This window comes from Ornithodoros turicata, chromosome 8 (assembly GCF_037126465.1).
Source record: "Ornithodoros turicata isolate Travis chromosome 8, ASM3712646v1, whole genome shotgun sequence".
Classification (NCBI taxonomy): Eukaryota; Metazoa; Arthropoda; class Arachnida; order Ixodida; family Argasidae; genus Ornithodoros; species Ornithodoros turicata.
The window spans coordinates 38,567,140-38,587,918 of NC_088208.1; the positions used below are offsets into that span (position 1 = coordinate 38,567,140).

Below are 20,779 nucleotides of genomic sequence, written 5' to 3' on the forward strand. Positions count from 1 at the left end.
CTCGATGTGAAAATTACCCACAATTGTTCCCGCTATGACAACAACTTCTGGAGTGTCGATAGGGTTAATGTAGCCGCTATACGAGCAGGCTACACCGCGCACAGAATCTCCGCTTGTTAGGGTACAACTTGCTAGTCCATATTATGCGACGAACTAAATAACATATTCGTTTTATGCTCATACGTTTTGTACGTAAATACAACAGCGATCACACAGACCATAACCCATATACGTAATCTATGTAACTTCTTTTGGTGCTTCTGCAAGTTCGGCATTCGGTATCGCCGTTCCAGCTTCTGAAGCCTTTATTGTGGCTGGATCCCGTGGTTCCAGCTTCTGTTCCAACTTCGGCTGTTCGGACGACGATGTGCCAACAAGACTTTCGACGCTCTTGGGTTCTGCCCTAGCTACCCCTAAACCAGGCGTCACATCTGGCTGGCTCGCTATGGTCTTCGGTTGACTAGCGGCTAAGCCTTCAGCAGAGCTCGTCCCAGGAAGGCTTTCGAAGGTATTCGGTTCTGTCCGGCCCACATCTTCGGAAGGGGCCTTGGCTGCTTGGGTGTCGGAGCTCTTAAGCTGTGCGCCTGCGACAGTTTCGGCAGACGACTTCGCAGCTAAGCTTTCGAAGCTCGGCGCTCTGATGCTGTCGAAAAACGGTCCTTTTTCACCTTCCGTGGTTGCCAAGTATGCGAAGTTGTCCTTGCCCTGATGTGCGGGCGAACGTGCCAGGGCTACCAGATGCTCCGTCAGGTATTGCTCCTGTTGAGAGATACATATATATTGCGCGTTGCTAAAAGTGCAGCTTGTTCAATATGCGACACAGCGCTGGGATCTCATGCGAGTCACTTACGGTAGGTTTAGTTAAGAATTTCTCATGAAGTCGACTAGGTAGTAGCTTTCTACACATGTAGTTATAGATAGGATGGACTGTCCGGGGGTCAACAGCTGACGGCTTCGTGCAACCTGCATAATACGTATTTCTTAGCATTTCACTGGAAAAACCACAAAAGTGTGCCCTCTCGCATAATACACGAGTCAAAGGGACGGACAGATTCAATAAAGTAGAAACCTGCAGAAATGTAAAATAGTCTATTGCACCTGGTGAAGGAATGAAGCGCCTCGCACGGACAAAACATTAAAAAATATATACGTCACGCTGACCGAATAAACCAATGGGTGAGCACGTAGGCAGAACACAAGCCCAGTGCAGCTTGCGGGACGCTGAAGCTCGTCTGCACTGGACATCCCCACTTCGTTTTGTCGGTTGTCACGTGATTATTCGGAGTGACGCAGGCGGTCCCCTTAAGCTCTTCGTTCAGAGCGCACAGGGTGGAACAACGTTCCAGGGCCAAGTACCTTGCAGAACGATAACGTTCTATACCTGCTGGTTTGTTGAAAACGGAAGGCATGCATCCGTTTGTCTGAGCGATTAAGAAGCGGTACTGAAGTCATTGTAATCAGGGATCGGAACCGGTATTTTTTTCGGTCCGGTTCGGGTTCAGGCATATTGGTTGGGTTCGGGTTTAGCTCCGTTGAACCGAAATTATCAGCTTGAACCGGTTCAGGTATGTCGGTTCGGTTCTGGTTCGGCTCAGGGTGAACACCCCCACCCCCCCTCCCGCACACACGCAGACAAAAAAAATCGGTCAGTGGTCTGGACATTTACAGGGATTGGAACAGTTACTTTTTTCGGTCCCGGTTTAACCGGTTCATGGGCAGTTAATTTTACTACATGAAAGCGAGCTTACGCTCACCGTACACGGTTGTAAGAGAAATGTGTGAGATAACCGTTTCAGTTTGAGTCAAGAAAAGGTCGGTCAGTAGTACAATTATTTCAACTCTGAACCGATTCCCGAACCGGTAACCGTATGAATTTTTTTTTTCGGTTCAGTTCCGGTTCGATTCAGGACAAGCAAAAAATTGTTGGGGTTCGGTTCGGTCGGGTTCGTCAGAAAATAACGTTTTTTTCCGGTTTTCGGTTCGGGTTCAGTTCCAGTTCCGACCCCTGATTGTAATACCAGGTTTACCCAAAGGGCGCTGTGTTCTCATCGCGCTCGTAGTAGTTCTATACGTGATATGCGCTCGATATACAAGGTCTTGGAAGGATATGAGTATGCGCACATGACAAAGAGAAATACAACACAGCAGATTACCTGTTATGAAGCTCATTAGGAGCCCAATAAAAACGACAAGCCAGCAGCCAATCATGCTGAACCACACGTACGAGAGGCGGTAAAGGATGAATGTGTCTTCGCTGAAACAGGGAAGACAGTCATTAACACGCACATTTTCAACAGATAGTCCCAACTAAACGTGGCGGTTGTTCTCGCAAGAACAACTGCGAAACTGAAAATTTCTAATGGTTGAAAATGCGTTAAGGGACACCCTTGATCCTCTTTCTCAGCAACATCCAACAGAGTTCGGAAATGGTTCTTGGAAACAATGGAAAAGAAATTTGTAAACTCTAAGGTTCAAAAGTCGTACGTGCAGACTTCGTCGTAGTGGCTAAGAGCGAATTTTGCCAATGAGCTGTTCCACAAAAAAAAAAAAAAAAAAAAAAGAATTCAAACGTCACCGGAAGGTACCGAATTTCCGGTTTTCAGTATTTACCGAAAAACACCGATTAACGTACACGGTATGTGAAACGGAACATCGATAATCAAATCGCACTTCAAATTATTGAAAGCATCTGTCGATAAATGTAACTCCCACAAGCAAGCTTTCTATAGCTTTTTCTAGCTTTTGCACGGCTCAAGCGAAACAGTGGGCGCTACTTATTGAAAGGAAAGGAGCGTGCAATGTCGCCTGAACATCTACCTGGAACTACAAAACTACAAATAAAGTGTTAAGAGAAGATCCTCAGGACGAGAGCTGCCGACAGAGACTGTTCTTCATAAAAAAGTTTGCATTCACACTGTGTGAATGTGCATAGGAAATGCAAGCTTTGTTTCTCGTCAATTTTCAGAATCGCTTTACGCTTAAATATTGCCACGGAAAACGGCCGGTTACTGGTGAGCAAAATAAGCACAAATTTCTCATACCGAATTTCTGAAAACTAAAAACGTAAAACAGAAGCCTTAAGACATGACCTAACATCAAAAAGGAAAAGGCAATGCTTATTCTTGCCAATAGAGAGCACGAGTAGGGCCATAGAAAAGGCATACTTTTTAGAGTAGTCTGGCTGTTTCGGCATAGAAAACATGGTAGTGTTGGTGACGTTGAGGTACTCGTCAATGCATCCGAGTACCGAAATAGGAGCTCTGGGTATTAAAGGCTTGGTGATGAAAGCTCCGAAGCCAATCCACATGCTGAAGGCAAGGGAACCCAGGAGGCCAGTCATGGCGCCCTGAAACATTCATTTCCATTCATCATCATTCATCAACATTGAATGACAAGTACAGTCACCGTCAGACTTAACCGGAACAAGCGAGCACGTAGCCGACGAGGAGACCAGCGCCGCGTAGCAGTGGCGGCGAGGCATCCGACTGGGTACGGGTTCTACATGTTTGTCTGGGGCCTCTTGCAGCCGTTCTTGCACGCGCACTCACGGTCACCATGGGCAGTACCGCATAGGCGCTGGTCTCACCGTAAGGCTACGGCTCGCACGTTCAGATTAAGTCTGACGGCGAATGTACACCTTATCGAACGTCTTACGAAAGAGTTGGCACACGGAAAGAAGAGTCCCAATGTAAAGACGCCCAGCAGTGGTCCACCAATCATGCCGAAGATGGATAACGCAGCCTGAGTCAGAATAGTATATGTAGTCAGGCACAGTATGATAACCGCAGTGCGTTTATCGCAATCTTAAGACTCACCTGTAGCACACCGCCGAGTGATTGGGCGACGATGACCATTAAAATTGAGATTAGTCCCAAACACAGGGCTGAAAGATAATATGACTGTCTGTATGTAACATAGCCGATAAGGGCTCCTCTTCCCCAGTACCCGCCAAAAATGCTTCTGGTCTAATGTGTGTAGCGCGTTCGTGTAAACTTGACAAAAAGTAACCCGGGACAGAGGAAACACACAGACAACCACAACAAATTTTCCTCCGTCTCCGGGGTATTTTACATCCTGTTTCAGCACTTAGCCTGCACTCACGCGCTCACTCACGCTGCATTCACGCGTAAGCTTGAGTGACATCTGACAAGGGTGTCTGTGGACGTTTGGAATGCGTGCGCGTTCTGTTGTAGATGTTTCCTTGAAAGCCTATGGACCTCTTTCCTATTCCCGTCACAGCCTGGCGGCTTTCCAGGAAAATACTTTTGGAGCGCACCAAACCAGTTCACGTGTAAAGCACTAGAGCCACGAAAATAACTGCTCCTGGAGATGTTCAGCTCGCTCTTTAGCTTGCATCCTAATCCAAGACATGTGGTCATCGTAAAGCGCCATCTGTTAAGCGCGCACAGAATGTTACTCCGCGCTTCCAAGGCCCCGTAGTCGCCACGCGCATGCACACGAGGAATTATGGAGGATGTCATATCTAGCAATATAAAGATGCATTTCTTACCGAGTCCTTTCGACAAAGTCGTTGCAACTGCGTCAGTTATCCCGGGATTTATGTATCTTTTGACCACGTCCTCGAGTGCCACCGCAGCCAAGGAGTTCACCCCCGATGACACGGTACTGAAGTACATTGTTCAAATGTCGATTATATACTATCGTCCGGTTTCTAAATGGATCGTCATAACGTATACCCATTAATACGTCACGGCAGGGATGAAACGAAATGGGTGAGGATGATGAACATGGTGAACGAAGAGTGATCTCCGTGAGGCCGTCAGTTGAGTGAGAATCATTCCACCCATGTTTCATATTCGTCCCATTCGTGACGTCATATGCCTAGTGACCGTGCGTTGGTAGGTACGCTCTGCCTAACTCCTGCAGACATCCACTGGAGATGAAGAGTGAGCTTGGGCGAACACGGTGGGAGCCAATATACACCAAGCAGCTGAAACCAGCAAATGACCTACTTGAAACACCACAAGTACCTAAGTCATTTGCTGGTTTGAGCTACTTGCGGCCATATTCTTAAACGATCCTCAACTCCAGTGAGTGGAGGAAAGAAGCGTTCCTCCAGGAGGCTTCGAGGAAACACCGGCTCTACCGTGTAGTACTCGGGTAGAACGCGAAGGATCTCCTCCACTCGGGGACCGTTTCGAGTATACGGCGATGTCTGAAGCACAAAACTGGTCTCGAGGAGCACTCGAGTGAAGGGCCGAGTCGAGGATCGTTTAAGAATACGGCCTTTGGTCTTTTCTCCCTCAGTGTTCGCCCAAGCTCAGGCTTCGCCAACAATGGACTCCGCTCAACAGCTCATCGCTTGCCTCTATGCCATCTTATCAGTTGTCTACACTGTTTTCTTGTGGACGTCGCCATATTGAGAGTTCAGCGTCGTCTCACCGCCGGGAACACGTTGAAAATAGTTGACCGCACAAGCCAGAGAGAGGCCCTTGTGCACTTTCCTCCTCTCTAGCTTGCGCTGGCTGCAAAAGCGCTGGCTATGAGGCTGACTGGAATACCGCGTAGCACTTCCTATGGTCTAGCCAACGGCATCGATGATAGAAATTCTTGAAGTCGTACAGTTATTGCAACATCGCTAAAGAGAATGAACCGAAAAAAGGAGGGGTGTCATTTCGTCCTGTCGATAGGAAGATATGTCTACACTTGCCGTCGTTGTCCTGATACGCTGCAGGGACAAACGCTCGCGGATAAGGAAAGGGACAGTCTCTTTTGATGATCGTCCAAGGATATGACTTAACGAGAACGTGCGAGGCAGTATATGGCTTGCTTTGTACCAAATGTAGAAGTGATCCTCTCACCTCAAGGCGCCGCTGAATATGCCGGCCACAAAGAGGCCTGGGATGCCTGGGTAGCCCCCGAGAATTTCCATCACATATAGTGGAAGGAGCTGCGGGGCAATTTATTAATTGTCAACAAGCTCCGGTCAACTACCCCGTGCGTCAAGTGTTTCGTACGAGAAAGAGGCGGTAGCGTTCGCACTTCACCTGATCGTCGGACGTGATGCGTTTGGTGAGCTTTGGGTCACAAGCACTATATTTGGCATAGATCACTAAGCCTGACATGGAGCAGATCAGCATGAGGAACGACAGGCCGGGAAGGTTAAGCCAGATTGCTCTGCGAATGCAGTCAGTTTATTGCTTCTGTTAGCAACTAACATTGATGTTTCCGTACTGACCTTCGTATAGACACTTTTACGCTCATTACTTTGAGACTGTTAAACCGCACGAAAACAGGGAAAGACCGTGAACTTACAGCTTTGCCTTTCCCAAGCTAGGTAGAGTGAGATAGCGTTGTACCATAGCCTGGCTCACACCGTATACGAACTGCCACGTGAAGTAGCAGCCAATGATGAGACCCCAGACTGTATGGCGAACTGTCGGGTCGAAGCTGAAACTGAACAGGTAGTTTCGTATCTCACCGGAGGGAACACGAATTTAATCATTTAATCATTTAACGACAAATGTTGCGAATTAGATCCTGGTGTCCAACTGAACTTAAGTACTATAGTTGTAAGAGGTCGCACTCTTTCATCTTGCAGCCTCTGAATAGTTGGTTGGGATTGGACAGCGAGACTGAAATGAGCTTTCAACAGGGACAAATATCAACGAAGGTGAGCGAAACTTATAAAATCGAAGCTCGTCAAAAATTGGTACGCTAAGAAAACTGATGGCGTTGTTGCGAACGACGCGCGCAACGATACTTCGCTGCTACGTCATACTGACTTGATTACGTCATGCCAGGAGATCGGGCCGGGTCTCCGCTGTCACGCCATAACGCTCATGGCTGGTTTATTAAATTGGGCCGTAACAAAACAACGTTTAACGAAAATAATTTCTATGGCGACTCTACATAGACAGCGTTGATGCATCACTCAGGGTTTGGAGAGGCGCGCCTTTAAGACTAGACGCTTGAGGCGCCGCTTGTTAGTAGTGACTTACTTGAAAAATTCGAGACGGTTCCCATCTCTGGCCTTCTCGATGACGTAGTTGAAGCCCCCTAGCTCAAGGGACCCTTTTATAGTGACGGTCAGCATTGAGCCGAACATGAGTAAGATCTGGAACACGTCCGTCCATATCACGGCTTTGATGCCACCCTGAAGCAACAACAACAAAAACTTTATTTTTAAGATAACGAATGGGGAGTGTCATCGCCAGGAGTGATACTCTACCCCATTGCTGATGTTGATGTGGGGAACCAAACCCTGGAACAGCGATACTATAAGGGCTGTTGTAAAGCTTGTTCCGTTAATTATGTAGTTACTTCCCGTAGGGCAGCATGCAATAGTATCGTATGTCTTTGCCTGGTCATTTGGCTACACATAGGCCTGAGACCTGGGCAATTGCGTTGTGCTGTCTGTGATGGCTGACCACATGTCGCGATGATTGAGGGCCTCAATAATGTTTTGGGTTTCGCTACTTGGTGTGTGTGTGTGTGTGCGTGGGGGGGGGGGCTTTTGAGCTTCGCTAGTGTTGGTCTTTGCTGGAGTTGAGCGCCGCGGATATCTCGCAAAAAACATTTTAGAAACATCCTCAGTTTGCCGATGGATTTCTGAACCGTTTTCAACTGTTTCGAAAGACATGCGTGCATGAAGAGGAAAGCCACTTACAATGCTGGTGTAAAAGGTGCAGATTATTCCTATGGAGAGGACAGAAGTCCATACGCTGATCCCAGTAACTACAAATGACAAGAGCGAAAGGCACATTCAAGATGGAAGCGTGCACCTTGCAATTATACTGCTTGCCAGGCATTCAGGCTAACAGACCTGCACAGTTACATCCGCTCGCAGCCAGCTATAAATGGTTTAAGCCGCAGTCGAAAGAACTAACTAATATTGTTGTGGCCAGTAAGATAATAAAGGGATCTGCGAAAACAAGCTTTGTAAACAATGGAAAATTTAAAAAATAAAATAAATTTCATTTTAATTATTTAAAATAAGCTTATTGGACTGTATGCAAAGATGCGAGAGATGCTGGTCGCAATATATCTGAATTAGCCGAAGCACGAAAACAGAGCAGACGACACGAGCCAACGTCATCTAGTCTAAACAATGCCTGACCATTACTCGAAAGTGATACTTCGGGGTCCCTAGAATTACAACTGCGCTCTTAGCGGTCATGGCCGTAGAAACAATACGCATTCAGCTGCGCAAGACTTGCCGCATTCAACAGCGCAGAGCGCCACTCGTAGCCGTTGTCTGCTATTGGTCTGTGTCGCCTGCCGTGCAGGTTCGCGCTTGCTTAGGGGCCTCCTCCTCATAATAACGAGCTCAGCGTACCTTGCGAGAGCGCTAGTGACGGCGCATACAGGACAATGGCCATATAGATCAGCTGAAAATGTAGAATGAAAATGTAGGTTAGCACATGTTTCCATGGGCTGAGCCATTTGGTAATACCGCCGTTTTGGCTATAACGTGGTGAAATCTATTGGGCATATATTGTGCCCTCTGACATGAGAGTTTACATCAGAAACGTAGGAAGAAGAGAAAATTGCTTGAAGCGTTTGTTTTCAAATAATGAGAAAGCCGATCTCGATTGGCCGCACTCACTTGTTAAGTCACCGAACTGTATAGCTGTATTACAATTTTACTGCATTTCATGTACTCGACAAAAGAGATATTTCTTCGTCGCATGATGCGCGATTTTCTCATGTGACTAGTATGCAACAAAATCGTCCAGGTGTGTTTCTTTCAATACACCCGTTAAGACCCGTCCAAACATTCGTCTTCCTCGTACCAGCACTTCTAGAAAACAATAGAATCATTTCTCCAATAAGTTCCAAAAGTTTTTCTTGACGAAAACGTTGCGTCGGATGCGGTATTGGGAAATGACCGGCACACCGTTGAGCTTTCGAGCAGAACGAAGATGACACAGCGTTGGTTGCAACAGTAGCACTTACCATTTGAAACGCGAATATCAGGCATCCTAGTGCACGGAGGCTATGATGAAAACGGAGTTCCAGGTACTGAAACAACAGTACAACGTCAAGGCATTTGGTTACACTTATCCTAGGCATATGGGGATGATCGTACTGCGTCTGTCTGTCAAGCTGTATTTAAGTTGCTGTGTCCCACAATTGAAGAGATCCAAAGGAACACACGGTTTTACACTTTCGAAAACCTTCCACTGCACTGGACGTCCTGGGACTTTTGACCAACAGCAAATTCTAACTCTTTGGATTTCTAGCGACTTGTCCCACGTTTTACGTTTAGCAGCTTTAGAGCAGCACACACTTCCAACGATTTGGATAATTCGACGCCTGCTTCCTGCACCTTTTGGAATGTTTTCGACATTTTTTTAAAATCTTTGGATCCTTTTCTATTGAAAGGCTTTAGTGCGCCAGCGGCTCCAACCATTTACGTTAAAAGAGTAGTCTAATCAGCGCAGTTGTGCTGTCAACGGAACTTTTGTGTTACATCACTCCGATCACCGCATAAATGTCCTCGTTATATTATCGGTGCTTCTGCTTGTCCTTCACTATTGCGTGCAAAAAAACCCTTTATGAGTGCAGGAAAGATATTAGTGGATAAAACGTGATTGGGACAAGCCGGTAACGAGCTGGCTACGCTGAAGGTAGTAATTGGTGGCTGATGACTATGACCATGAGCGCCACTACCGTGGACGAGCTACGTCAGAGGAAACCACATACTTCGTAAGTGCTGGTTAAATGCAGCTCGTAGAAGACCGGCATGTAGAGATAGGCGGCAGCGGGAATGACTAAACAGTATGCGAAGAGAATAAAGATGTATTGGGTGCCGTAGTTGTACATCTCTGCAGCAGTGCCCAGCAGCGTAATGGCGGACATGAAACTGGCCAAGATGGACAAGGCCACGGGGATTACTTGCATGTTCCGGTTGCCCATGAGGAACTCGGCTGTGGTAGCTTGTTTGCTGCCACTACAGGCGTAGTACAGGCCAATGGCAGCGGATATGCACAGCATGCCGGCGAACACCATGTAATCCCATTCTGTAAAGCGGGCCGCGAGGTGTGCCGATCCTCCACTACGAGAGAGAAGGGTTGCTATATTAACGTACAGTGTGGGTGTATGTCGACATGAATTGGAAGAACGGTAAGGCTAGTATCAGTTCAAAGCGACCTCTGCTTGCTGTGCTGGTAGCAACGTTCGATAACAATGAGAAAGGAATGGGCACCTTATTCCACTGCGAAGTGAAGCTGCAATTGAGGCTCAACAAAGTGACGTCATCACTAGTGTCATAATGGCCACCAAAGTGATGTGCGCGCGACTCATTGGCATTCCTCAAAAACCGTCACTGTCCCTATCCTTTGAATTCGTAATCCTTCCCCTATGCTGAGGTTCACTTATTCAGCCACTGAAGACTAGCAGGTCATATCAATATTGCTTGAGGTCAACTCCAATATTGCTTGGCCTCGTCAGGAAACTGGTCTAGTAGTTCTAGCTTGTAGTAGTACTGTGCCGGGGAAACAAAAACTATAAGGTGTAAGCACGGGAAAAGCTTACTCGGCGTTGGCGACAACTTCGACAAATTCCACAACTTCCTGTGGTGCCATGCAAGTGCTCGATCCTTCTGCACTTCGCTCGAAGCACACAAACGCTACAACATCGACCTCGTCGTTTTCTTTGTTCGAAATCACCGTTGTGCTGCCTCGCGTTGCTCGTGCACAGCATTCTTCTTCAGCCAGGAGGGCAGTGGCCGCTACCCAAGCAGCACAATGTACTGAAAGTCGAGTGCAATAGGGGTGGACGGGTAGGTGGAGGACCTTGAACAGACTCGTGATACTCAAGAACATTGATAAGACATATACCGTCCACCCCTGTTGCACTCGACTTTCAGTACATTTTGCTGCTTGGGTAGCTGCACAGCTGCTACCGTACAGCCATTTTGTCATGACAGTCACTTGCACACACATAGTATTTCGGTTCATCTGCGTGATTGTTCACTATTACGCGGATTTGACGAAACCGGGCTGCGGTTAGAACTGGTGCAATAGTCTTGTGGTTTCTATAGTTTCAGTTTTGGTAGATGTACGTGGATATAGCCGTAAGGGGTTTCGGGGGAGGAGGCCCAATTCAGGTTCACCAGCCAGTTGTTGAAATTCTGTTGAAATTTCAGGTGCGGAACATATACGATAATTCAAGTGTATATAAAATGTAGTCATGTGTGAACACGTATGGACAAGTAAACGAAAGAAACGCTACAAGAAAGGCACACTATGCTTCAATTGTATTTTCACAAAGTATTTTTAATAGAACACACCACATTCAAATATTTTGGCAGTACATCATGCGCTAAGAAGAAACAATCAGCAATACAAAAGAAAAGGTGGTACAACAAAACTGTACAAATAAATTAAAAGTAGTTTGCGATTCAATGATAATAAGTTAATTTTTTTTTATCTTAGACGTTCTCTATTACGTACGTCCCCTCCGGTTTTGTTAGTTTATCAGAGTTAAACGTAAGCCACATTGGCATCTCCATTAGACAGAAGTACCGAAAAAGAAATTTTCAAATTTTCGAAAAAGAAAATTTCAAATACAATTTCTTCGGGGCATGCTAAGCCGTAATGTATGACACATTCGCGGATGCGTATAAGAGTGACTGATAAAATAAATAAAACCAATCATTGCAATAATAAAACTAATAAAATGAAACAATGGTCCTAAGCCGTCCATTAGTCATCATGCAAATCGCTATAAACTAACTTCTCACCCGCAGATGTTAGCGGATCATCGCAGCGAGTCTGGCAACGATGTAATGAAATAAATTATGTCTCGTAAAACAAGGGCACGTGTACTACAGCTTTGTGACGATTCCCGGATGATAGCTAAGCTTTCTCATGGGTGGAGGAACAGGGAACGAAATATCCGTGACGTTTCGGATATAAGATGCATCCAAGACAGGAGATACTGGAGACAAGGATTCTTTCCTTAAAAAGTCGACACCGAGTACTTCTTTTGTGAAAGATGACGTCTTGGAGTTGGCTGATGGAGACGTGATGTCTGGCACCTGCAGTAGCAGATTAGAACTGAGTTACAAGTACCTATCAAACTAATCGTACTCATCTCGTGTGTTTATAAAAATCAGTCAAACTACGGTTAGCGATAAAGCCACTGGTAGAGACGTACAGCTGGTGCTGTTGTAGTGGTTCAGGTCTATAACGCTTCAGTAGCGAGGTCCTAAAGCAGATTTACATGGACCAGATGAGACCTGGCCATGTGAGTACACTGGTCCCTTTGACTCATGATACCTGACCTGTCTTGCAGAGTCGGGACACGGGCATACATTACACAGATTTCAGCGATGAGCAAGTTAGCAATGCCAAGTTAGTGTCCCATTTTGCTTGTATGACCAGATGATATCACAAAGCGGAAGCTACAGTTCCTGATAAAAGTTGTCGCCGCAAACGAGAGACCGTCACACAACAGACACCAGGGCTATAAGTGCCGGTTATTGTACACCACGTCGATCACAGTTCTAGGCACATATCTACAAGGAACAAGCATCAATGACCCGCTTACGTATTTTGATCCAACATCACTCCGCAAGAACTTTCGAACCTCTTCGGGCAAGAACCACAAGACTGTATCAACCCAGGGCGTGAGGAGTTCCGGGTTCAAGGTCTCTGGTCTCGTTGGCCCTGGGAACACAAAACAGCGACTTGCAGGTTTGAACCCCAGTGACTCTACGTTGAAAATGTCACGTTGTATAGGCGTGAAATCTCACCTGTAATGTGACTCACTGGAACGCCCACGATGAAGACGAAAAAGAAAGCGATCATACTGTACCAGAGGTAGGACAGCTTGTACAAGTTGAGGACGCCAGTACTGCGGAGACGGAACATTCAGCTCGAAACATATCATTATGCAGAACTCTTTGCCAGAATTCAAGATAGAGCAACGTTTGCTTATATGCTTACAGAACATGTGCGGTATGGGCAACAGATGACGCGGGGCGAACACTTGTGAAGTTTTGGAAATACTGCAGACAGCCATCCACGGATACCAGTGCAGTTGTGCTGGCTTCCGTGCCTTCCAGAAAGGACCCCAAGGACATCCACAATGATAGGGCCAGTGATACCAGCAGTCCCGACAATGCACCCTGTGATATTTCACACAATATCTGATGTGCAATAGAGCAGTGGAGGTGAAGAAGCAACTGATTCAGAAGTCATGAAGCTTTACACATCTACCGACCTCTTGTACTTTATATAGGTATCTTATCGCCCCACCTGGTGTGAAAGAGATTATGGCTTGCCTTGCTATTCGCAGATGGTACGAAAATGCCTAGTGTGAAGACCCCCAAGAGAGGTCCTCCGATGCCGCTGTTGATGCTCAGCGAGGCCTGGGGAGCAGGAGCCCCAGAAATACAAAGCAAAACGAATGAGAAGTTCTAGACAAAATCACGCATTCGTCTTGTCACTATAGGTGAGTGCAGAAGACATGAAATACGGCAAAGAAAGGAAAGTGGTGTCTAATACATAGCGACTGTTCCACTTACAGTTCCGTCGGTCTTGGAGTTTGATTTCAGGACGTTCAAGACGTATCAGTCGGAATTTATGGAATCAAGCAAAATTCGATGGATACCGACACAGTATAGTGCGTTGCTGCACTACTATATTTCCACACCTATTTCATACTAGTCTACTCTGACACCGCTGGTGAGCATTCCGAGTACAATTCACTGACGCCCGTGTTGCGTGCCTAATATTTCGTGTCAGAAAGGACATTGCACTCTTGTCGTTGGTGATATCCACCGAGTTTTGTCAGCTGTTACAAACTCCAACATGCATACCCCCTGATCGTCCCCGAATCATACTCGCTGTATGTGACGGAATTGGGAGTGGACTACTCACAGACAACACGTTGCCCATCTGCGATGCCAGCGCCACCAAACCAATGGACAGGAGCCCAAAGAACACACCTGAAAGGGTATTGTAGAAAAAGTGGGTTTCTTGTTTAAGAATGCATCCCTTACGTTATTTTTCTCAGCATACAAGGAATGGCATCACGCCACTCAAGTTTGAGCTATTCGCGAAGGGTTACGCTAATATGCGAAGTTCCTTACGCTGTTCAATTATCAACCACGCAAGCGCACACAATACCATGTACCGTCATCAGAGGGACTCCATTGAACGCCTTTTTGTAGCCGCCACTTTTGTGAACAATCGCTGTCTTGTCACGCATCACAGGCAACATCATTTTGAAGACACGTGACAATTTGTTTACGTTAAGATATATGTTAGGGCTACCATGTGACCGTCATGCGCTAAAAAACAAACAAAAAGTTATCTAAATTGGAAGAGGATATCGTATAAAATTCATACCATACCCAGTCCATTGATGATACGAGCGCCTATCTTGTCTGGAATGTCCTCCTTGATAAGAGCGATGACATCGACGTAGAACACTGACGCTAAGGCGTTCACACCTGAGGATATTGAGCTGCAACGGCACAAAAAAAACCCACCGGGAAAATTAATCTGTATTCACGACATCCCCATCGCGGACAGGGCGTTGCAGTTCCCATAACGAATATAAAATAACACGCTTCCCATCGTATTCAATATTACCTCAAAGACGCCGCAAAGATCCCAGCAACAAACAGACCAGGAACTCCAGTCATTTTCCCTAGTACGTCCATGACGAAGTATGGCAGAAGCTTCCAAAGAATGAACAGGACTATGAATGTGTGCAAGACGGTTGACGCTGACATGTTTTACCTGGTCGTTGCTGTTGACTTGTCCGATCTCGATGGGGTCGCATGTAGCGTACCTTGCGTACACCATAAGTCCAGCCAGGCAGCTCAGGAACAGCACAACGCACAGAAAGGGAAAGTTGAGCCATATGACTCTGCGCAAAGAAGCGGTCTAGCATTATACGATGGAGCAAAGACTCGTTCTATAATTTTTGCACGATTGCCCGAACGTGAAATTAGTGTCTTGTTCCTGCATGGGGATTAGTTAATCTGAGCAGATACCCATGCGAGGACATAGCAATCCTGCAGCAGCAGCACTCACTCCAAATTGTTGCAGTGAATCACCTCATCCCATCGTCATCCCAAATTGTTTTATTGATGTGTAATACATTAAATTTTCATTTATTTTCTGGTACTAATATGATATAAAGGCAAAATGTCCGATCGCTAAGCTACCCTCTGGAATATGCCGTTCTAAGAAGGACTGCTGAGTAACGCCAGTTTGAGTTCGTAAGAAGGTCCACGTAAAAATATTTTAGAACTGATTTCTGTACCGTTCATTGGTAGTTGGCAAGAATCACGGAACATAACAAGGGGGCAAACGTGCTTAACTAAGTATGCACAAACACTGAACATTCAAAGAATGAATGTCTTCAGGTGACTGTGCCCCTATAGTGCACGCTTACATTTTTGCATCTCGCAGGCTGGGCACCGTAAGGTAGCGAAGCACCATCATCTGGCTGGTCGCGTAGCTTGCAGCACTCGTGAAGAAGCCGCCCAGTGAAAGGCCCCAGATTGTATGACGTATCGTGGGGTCGAGGTTGATACTGGAACACATAAGTAGGATAATTAGCCCAGTCTCCGCTGGATTAAAACCGCACTGACTTGTCGAACTCAATCCTGCTTCCATTTCTTGCGATTTCCCATACTCTGAAGAAGCCACCCATTTCGCTGTAGCCGATGAGCACCACCACGGCAAGGGCCACCACCGTGACCACCGTCTGGAAGGTGTCCGTGTACACCACAGCTTTTATGCCACCCTGGAACGTGATGCAGGTTATCTGTTACCAATCATCGAATTCTCATTTTGCTTTTAATTTCGTTTACATGTTAGCATTCAACGGCCATAATTGCTGAGGATCGATTCACGTTAATATGTCTGTTCCTAAATAGATATGCGACTGCTAGTAGTCGAAAGGAAACCGAATACCAGACCAAATACAACGCTTTGAGGTCGTCTGGGAAGTACTTACGATACTTGTGTATACAGTGCAGACGATTCCAATAGCTGCCACAGCAGACCATAGTGTCATGCCTGTCACTGCAAAGAGGACACCGCATATAGATGTTGGAGTTGCGAAAACTGGATCTCGAAAGGTGCTCTGGAAAGACTGTCCTTTTTTGCAGGAACACCACATTGGACATAGTTAGACATGCCCATAGTTACGTAAAACTGCGATCCTTTGTTGGGGTGTGAATGCTCATTCTCGCGATCAATTTCAAAAAGTGCAATCTTTTCTGGGCACCTTTAAGCGAGTCCCTTTTATATAGAGAATGTCCGCGAGACACATGAAGCAGCTTACGTTGGGACAGTGCCAGGGCTGGAGCATACAAGGAGATAGCAATGTAGATCGTCTGGCGAGAAAGCGGTAATTGTTTTTCTCATAAAAGCATCGATGTCATGAAATATACGGGGTCCCTTACCATCTCAATAGTGTAAAGAGCAACGGTTATCATCCGAACCTGCCTGTTGAAACGTAACTCTAGATACTGCAAAAAGGAAAGACATACTCCTTAAAGTCTCGTTACAGGTACCGTCAACAAGAGTTATCGCAATCAAGACTTTATTATCATGACTCGCACTTCTTGAATAAAACTTCTTTTCGTGATGATAGCGCATAAAATGGATCATCATGATTTTGAGCTGTATTTTAACGATACACGCGTAGGACAGTGTATACCAGGAGTTAAAAAGAAAAGTAAAGGAAAAGATATATAGACCATTTCTATTTCGTGCTTTTGTAAAACTGTAAGCTGTTCTTGGAAAACTCATACAGTCGTAAACACGAAACCATGCTAAATGAATCCCTAAATGCCACAAATCTGTCTTACGAAACGGAAAGTTCAGGTCGTGGTCGTGTCAAGTGGCAAAAAGTTGCACACGCACGACCTTCTTTGCAAGAATGACAAAATAAACAAGCAGAAACGAAATAAACACATACCTAATTTTATGAAAATTTGCGGCCGTACGAAGCTAGGACAACATGCATTTTTGCACATAGATAATGCTGTGACGTCTCAGAAGCCGAACAACTTCGATTTCAAGAATTACATAACCTTTATTCTTACAATGACAATGGCCAGATATCACCAGCAGCAACTCGTCGTACTCTACATCCTAATCGTTAACAGTATCTTACAGCCATTAAATAGATAACACACCCTATTCTTTATCATTCCCCTCTTGAAGTCCCTATACATAAACATAGACGAAAGCGCAAGAAGGTCATCGTCTCGTCTCAACTTACCTCGTACGCCGTGATGACGTTGAGGTTGTAAAACACCGGCATATACAGGTGGGCAGTGACCGGTATGGTAATCGCGTACGACAAGAACATCATGGCATACATTGTCCCATTGCGGTACACCTCGGAAGCACTTCCCAGAATGTATGCCGCAGAGATGAAACTGGCCATAAGCGACGTGCCGACGGGGACGACGGGCAGGGCCCTGTTACCCGTCAGTAATTGGCGGATGGTGTTCTGAGCACCGCCGTGGAAGGCACAGAACACGCCGATGGCTCCCGATATCGATAACATCCCGATGAAGACGGCATAGTCGTAGTAGGTGAATCGGTCCAACAGCTCTCGGGCACTCGGTATGTCCATGATGTTGGTCGTGCTGGTCAGCGCAACTTGGTCAGACGGCAGTCTGTTAGTTGGTACGACAAACCACAGAGTACAGTTAAAACATCGATCCTGATTAGAACATATATGATTAAGTGACGGTAAAAAAGTATGATCGAAGGCCAAGGGCAGCTATGGTAGCAGACTGTGAAGAACTCTGGACCGTTGTTGTCTATGTGTCTGCCAGCCGCTGCCAGCCGCGAATGGTACTGGCAGATCGCAACTTGTGATGTAGGTGGCTCTGCTATCACTACTTTCATGTTTCGTGTTTCATTTCACGTTTAGGGCGTCGTCCGTTAGCGTTATCATATCAAGTGGATCGATCACGTGATATTTCTAAGACATTCAGTTCTTTGCCGTGACCGCGCGAAGATGTGTGATGCGCCGGCGTCTGAAAACAGACAGTCTTGGAACAGCCCGTTGCGACCATCAATGTAAGTAAAGTTCAATTTCCACGTAGTTTCACGAGTTGTATCTGCAGAGTTGTAGTAGCAGAGACAGCAGTTGTAACTGGAGCTACGGAACCGCTGTACCGGTACAACTGGAACAGGCATACTGTCCAACGCTTTGTGTTAACAGACCTGCATCCGTCCTGCTGCATCTCAAACTTGTACCCTTTGGTTGAATCGGTATTTATGTGCTTAAACTTGGCGGTCAAAAAACATTTCGTGGTCTAACCTCGGGCAACGGTGTAAACTAGCAAACAGGTGTCTCGCTCGTGTGTGGTACAGCCTGGGACAAAAGTTTACGGAACACGGGGGTGTCGCATTTCGCTGTTGGAACGACACCCTAGCACCCAAAAGGAGCAAACACACATACTGAAAGATTAACAGAATATCCGGTCACCCATTCCTTGTTCGATCTCTTCCTAATATCTAACAGGGGGCCGCTCCGATGAAGAAATGTGCCAGTGCCGTGTTCCGTAAACTTTTGTCCCAAGCTGTACCCAAGGTCGTGCTGAATACTGGCAGGTGGTGGGTTCGAATCCTACCACCGGCTGTTCTTAGGTCTTCCCTGGGTTTTCCGAAGACTTTCCAAACGAATGTCGGCACATTTCCCCCTGAAGTCGGCCCACGACGCATACTAATCCCCCTGTCCCCACTCCTTCCTGCTCTCCTCTCTCCATCAGTCCATATCTGTACGCCGCTCATAGCCACAGTTGCTTCGCGGCGCTAACACTGAATCACAAAAAAGAAAACAGGTCGACGGCACTGGTGGCAATCCTGCATGTTTTAGTACATTATTGTAAAATTTAATTCAGCTGGGGCATTGCGAGATGACATGGCTTGGGTCATGCCTAAAGAGGAGCCTCACGTATAAGACAGTCCTTGTCAATGCTACAGGTTTTCCCGGCGATTTTAATCCAAGTTCCAGCTAAATTAATCCATGCCCCATAAAGTTTGCATGGCACGTGGATTAATTTCGATGGCACTTGGATTAGAATCACCGGGAAAACCTGTAGAACGGTTTAGATGGTACCGGTGGTGGTGATGATGCTGGTGACGATAGAACTGCTTGCCGTGGTCGGCCATGCTTTTGAGGGCAACGACACGAGAATTGCAGGAGGATCGCGCGTCCTGGGCCGACTTCACAGGGAATTTTCCCGGCATTAGGATGAAGTAGCCATGCACTTTGCGGCGGCCGCAGCGGAATTTAGGGATTGTCGCTGGACATGCTCAGAACCATGTCTGTGCTTTGGGTTTTGGAAGCGACCGCTCTTTATCGAAAATGGCGTGGGCGTTCAAAGTGGCCCGAAAGTCGAACCAGCGTCGCCCACGCGCAGGGCAAGATGTCGCGAGAGTGCTAGACTCACGGAAAAAAAATGTAAAAGAAGCGCACATCGTTTAGTGTAACGATAGTTCAACAACGATATATTTGTGACCAAAAACGTGTATTTTCCAAATTAAATAAATTTTGCATTTCTTTCGTTTCCGTCCGCCGTGCGCTCCGTTTATTGGGAAAGCCAAGACTGCGCCCCCTGTCCTAAAACTACGCTACTTCATTTTCCTATACTTCATAACAATCCATGCACAGCATTCATACCTTAGAAGCACTTTGGAGTTGAACCGCTTGCAGGCAGCATATAGAAGACAGTTCAAGGTTCAGGCGTCCACCCACCTTGATGCTTGATACCACTCGCGTCGTTCTCAATGGGCACGACACTACAACGTGCGGTACGTAGACATGTGCGCTAAATCACAGCTGTTTATATAGGACAGCATCTGATAGTCTGCCGTGGGTGTCGGAAGCCATAACGACAGACGATGTCGGCATTGAAGCGAATACGATAAGGAGTTATGTGTGTGATAATGTCATAACCACACGTTCAGTGAGAAGGAAGGCCGGCATTGGTTAGATGTAAAGCGGGAAGGTCTTCAGAATGGTTTCATTACTTGTAGTAAACCCGTTGCTGGCGTTCCACGGCTGTTACCACAACTGGCGGGTCGTAAACAGAAAAAGAGAAATAGAGAGGCTGCGAAAACGAATAGGACGTTCCACCGCAGGAATAACATCTTGAGTAAATAGGCAGTTGTAGAAAACGCAGTATTGGAAACAGGCGTTACGAAGGTGTTGTGAGGGCAGGGAAACTTTTTCCAGGTGCTCTAGAGGGCGTGACATGCGGGTTCGTGGTACGACTGCTGTAGTATCACTTCTGACAAGGTTATCAAAAATGCTGAGCAGATATACAAGACCCTCAGATGAAAGCCGTACTAATGTCCCTGGGAGCACAATGTACTGAAAGTCGAGTGCAATAGGAGTGGACGGGTAGGTGGATGGCCTTGAAGGAAGGGTCCTGAAACTGAAGTACTTTGATAAGACACATACCGAACACCCCTATTTCACTCGACTTTCAGTACATTGTGCTGCTTAGGATGGGTTTGTATGTACCAACTTATAGAAATAAGATTGATAGGTGTCCGCGCTATCTATGGACAGTTTTAGAAAAGACGTAAATGCTGTTTTTAATGACTAATAAATGGCGGTATTATCTAGGTCAAAGAGCCCCCCCATATGGGTACACAGCAACACTATCCGCATTATTATTATTTTTTTAGATTTGCATACTTTGAATTTGAAGTCATATTTCTCCCTCCGCGAGATGAGCCCTTACTCCCTCACCTCAAAATGCGAGAGAGTAAAGACCTCTCCCTCCTGATTGTGGCAACAAGGACACTTT

General features: G+C 46.3%; 1 protein-coding gene across 1 annotated transcript; it reads right to left on the minus strand.

Moving 5' to 3' along the window:
- Positions 1-95: 95 nt before the first annotated feature.
- On the minus strand, positions 96-17,967 carry LOC135367605 (uncharacterized). Its single transcript, XM_064600895.1, has 31 exons — positions 17,224-17,967; positions 16,400-16,465; positions 16,279-16,330; positions 15,949-16,016; positions 15,581-15,735; positions 15,382-15,522; positions 14,721-14,850; positions 14,571-14,659; positions 14,330-14,442; positions 13,854-13,921; positions 13,256-13,342; positions 12,918-13,099; positions 12,725-12,825; positions 12,520-12,638; positions 11,799-12,007; positions 10,501-10,641; positions 9,670-10,021; positions 8,920-8,985; positions 8,300-8,351; positions 7,631-7,698; positions 6,963-7,117; positions 6,277-6,417; positions 6,009-6,138; positions 5,823-5,911; positions 4,511-4,626; positions 3,816-3,883; positions 3,655-3,741; positions 3,165-3,346; positions 2,154-2,254; positions 851-963; positions 96-759 (listed from the first exon to the last, which is right to left on the minus strand). Exons 1-31 carry the CDS (start codon positions 17,581-17,583, stop codon positions 238-240), a joined length of 4,323 nt encoding a protein of 1,440 aa, XP_064456965.1. The 5' UTR covers positions 17,584-17,967; the 3' UTR covers positions 96-237.
- Positions 17,968-20,779: the final 2,812 nt, after the last annotated feature.

Coding starts and splice junctions, on each gene's coding strand:
- LOC135367605 (XM_064600895.1), bottom strand. CDS start 17,583: ATGGACATACCGAGTGCCCGAGAGCTGTTGGACCGATTCACCTACTAC. Junction 13,343..13,853: donor AGATGGGCAACGTGTTGTCT/GTGAGTAGTCCA, acceptor CCTGCTCCCCAG/GCCTCGCTGAGCATCAACAG. Junction 760..850: donor AATTCTTAACTAAACCTACC/GTAAGTGACTCG, acceptor ATCTCTCAACAG/GAGCAATACCTGACGGAGCA.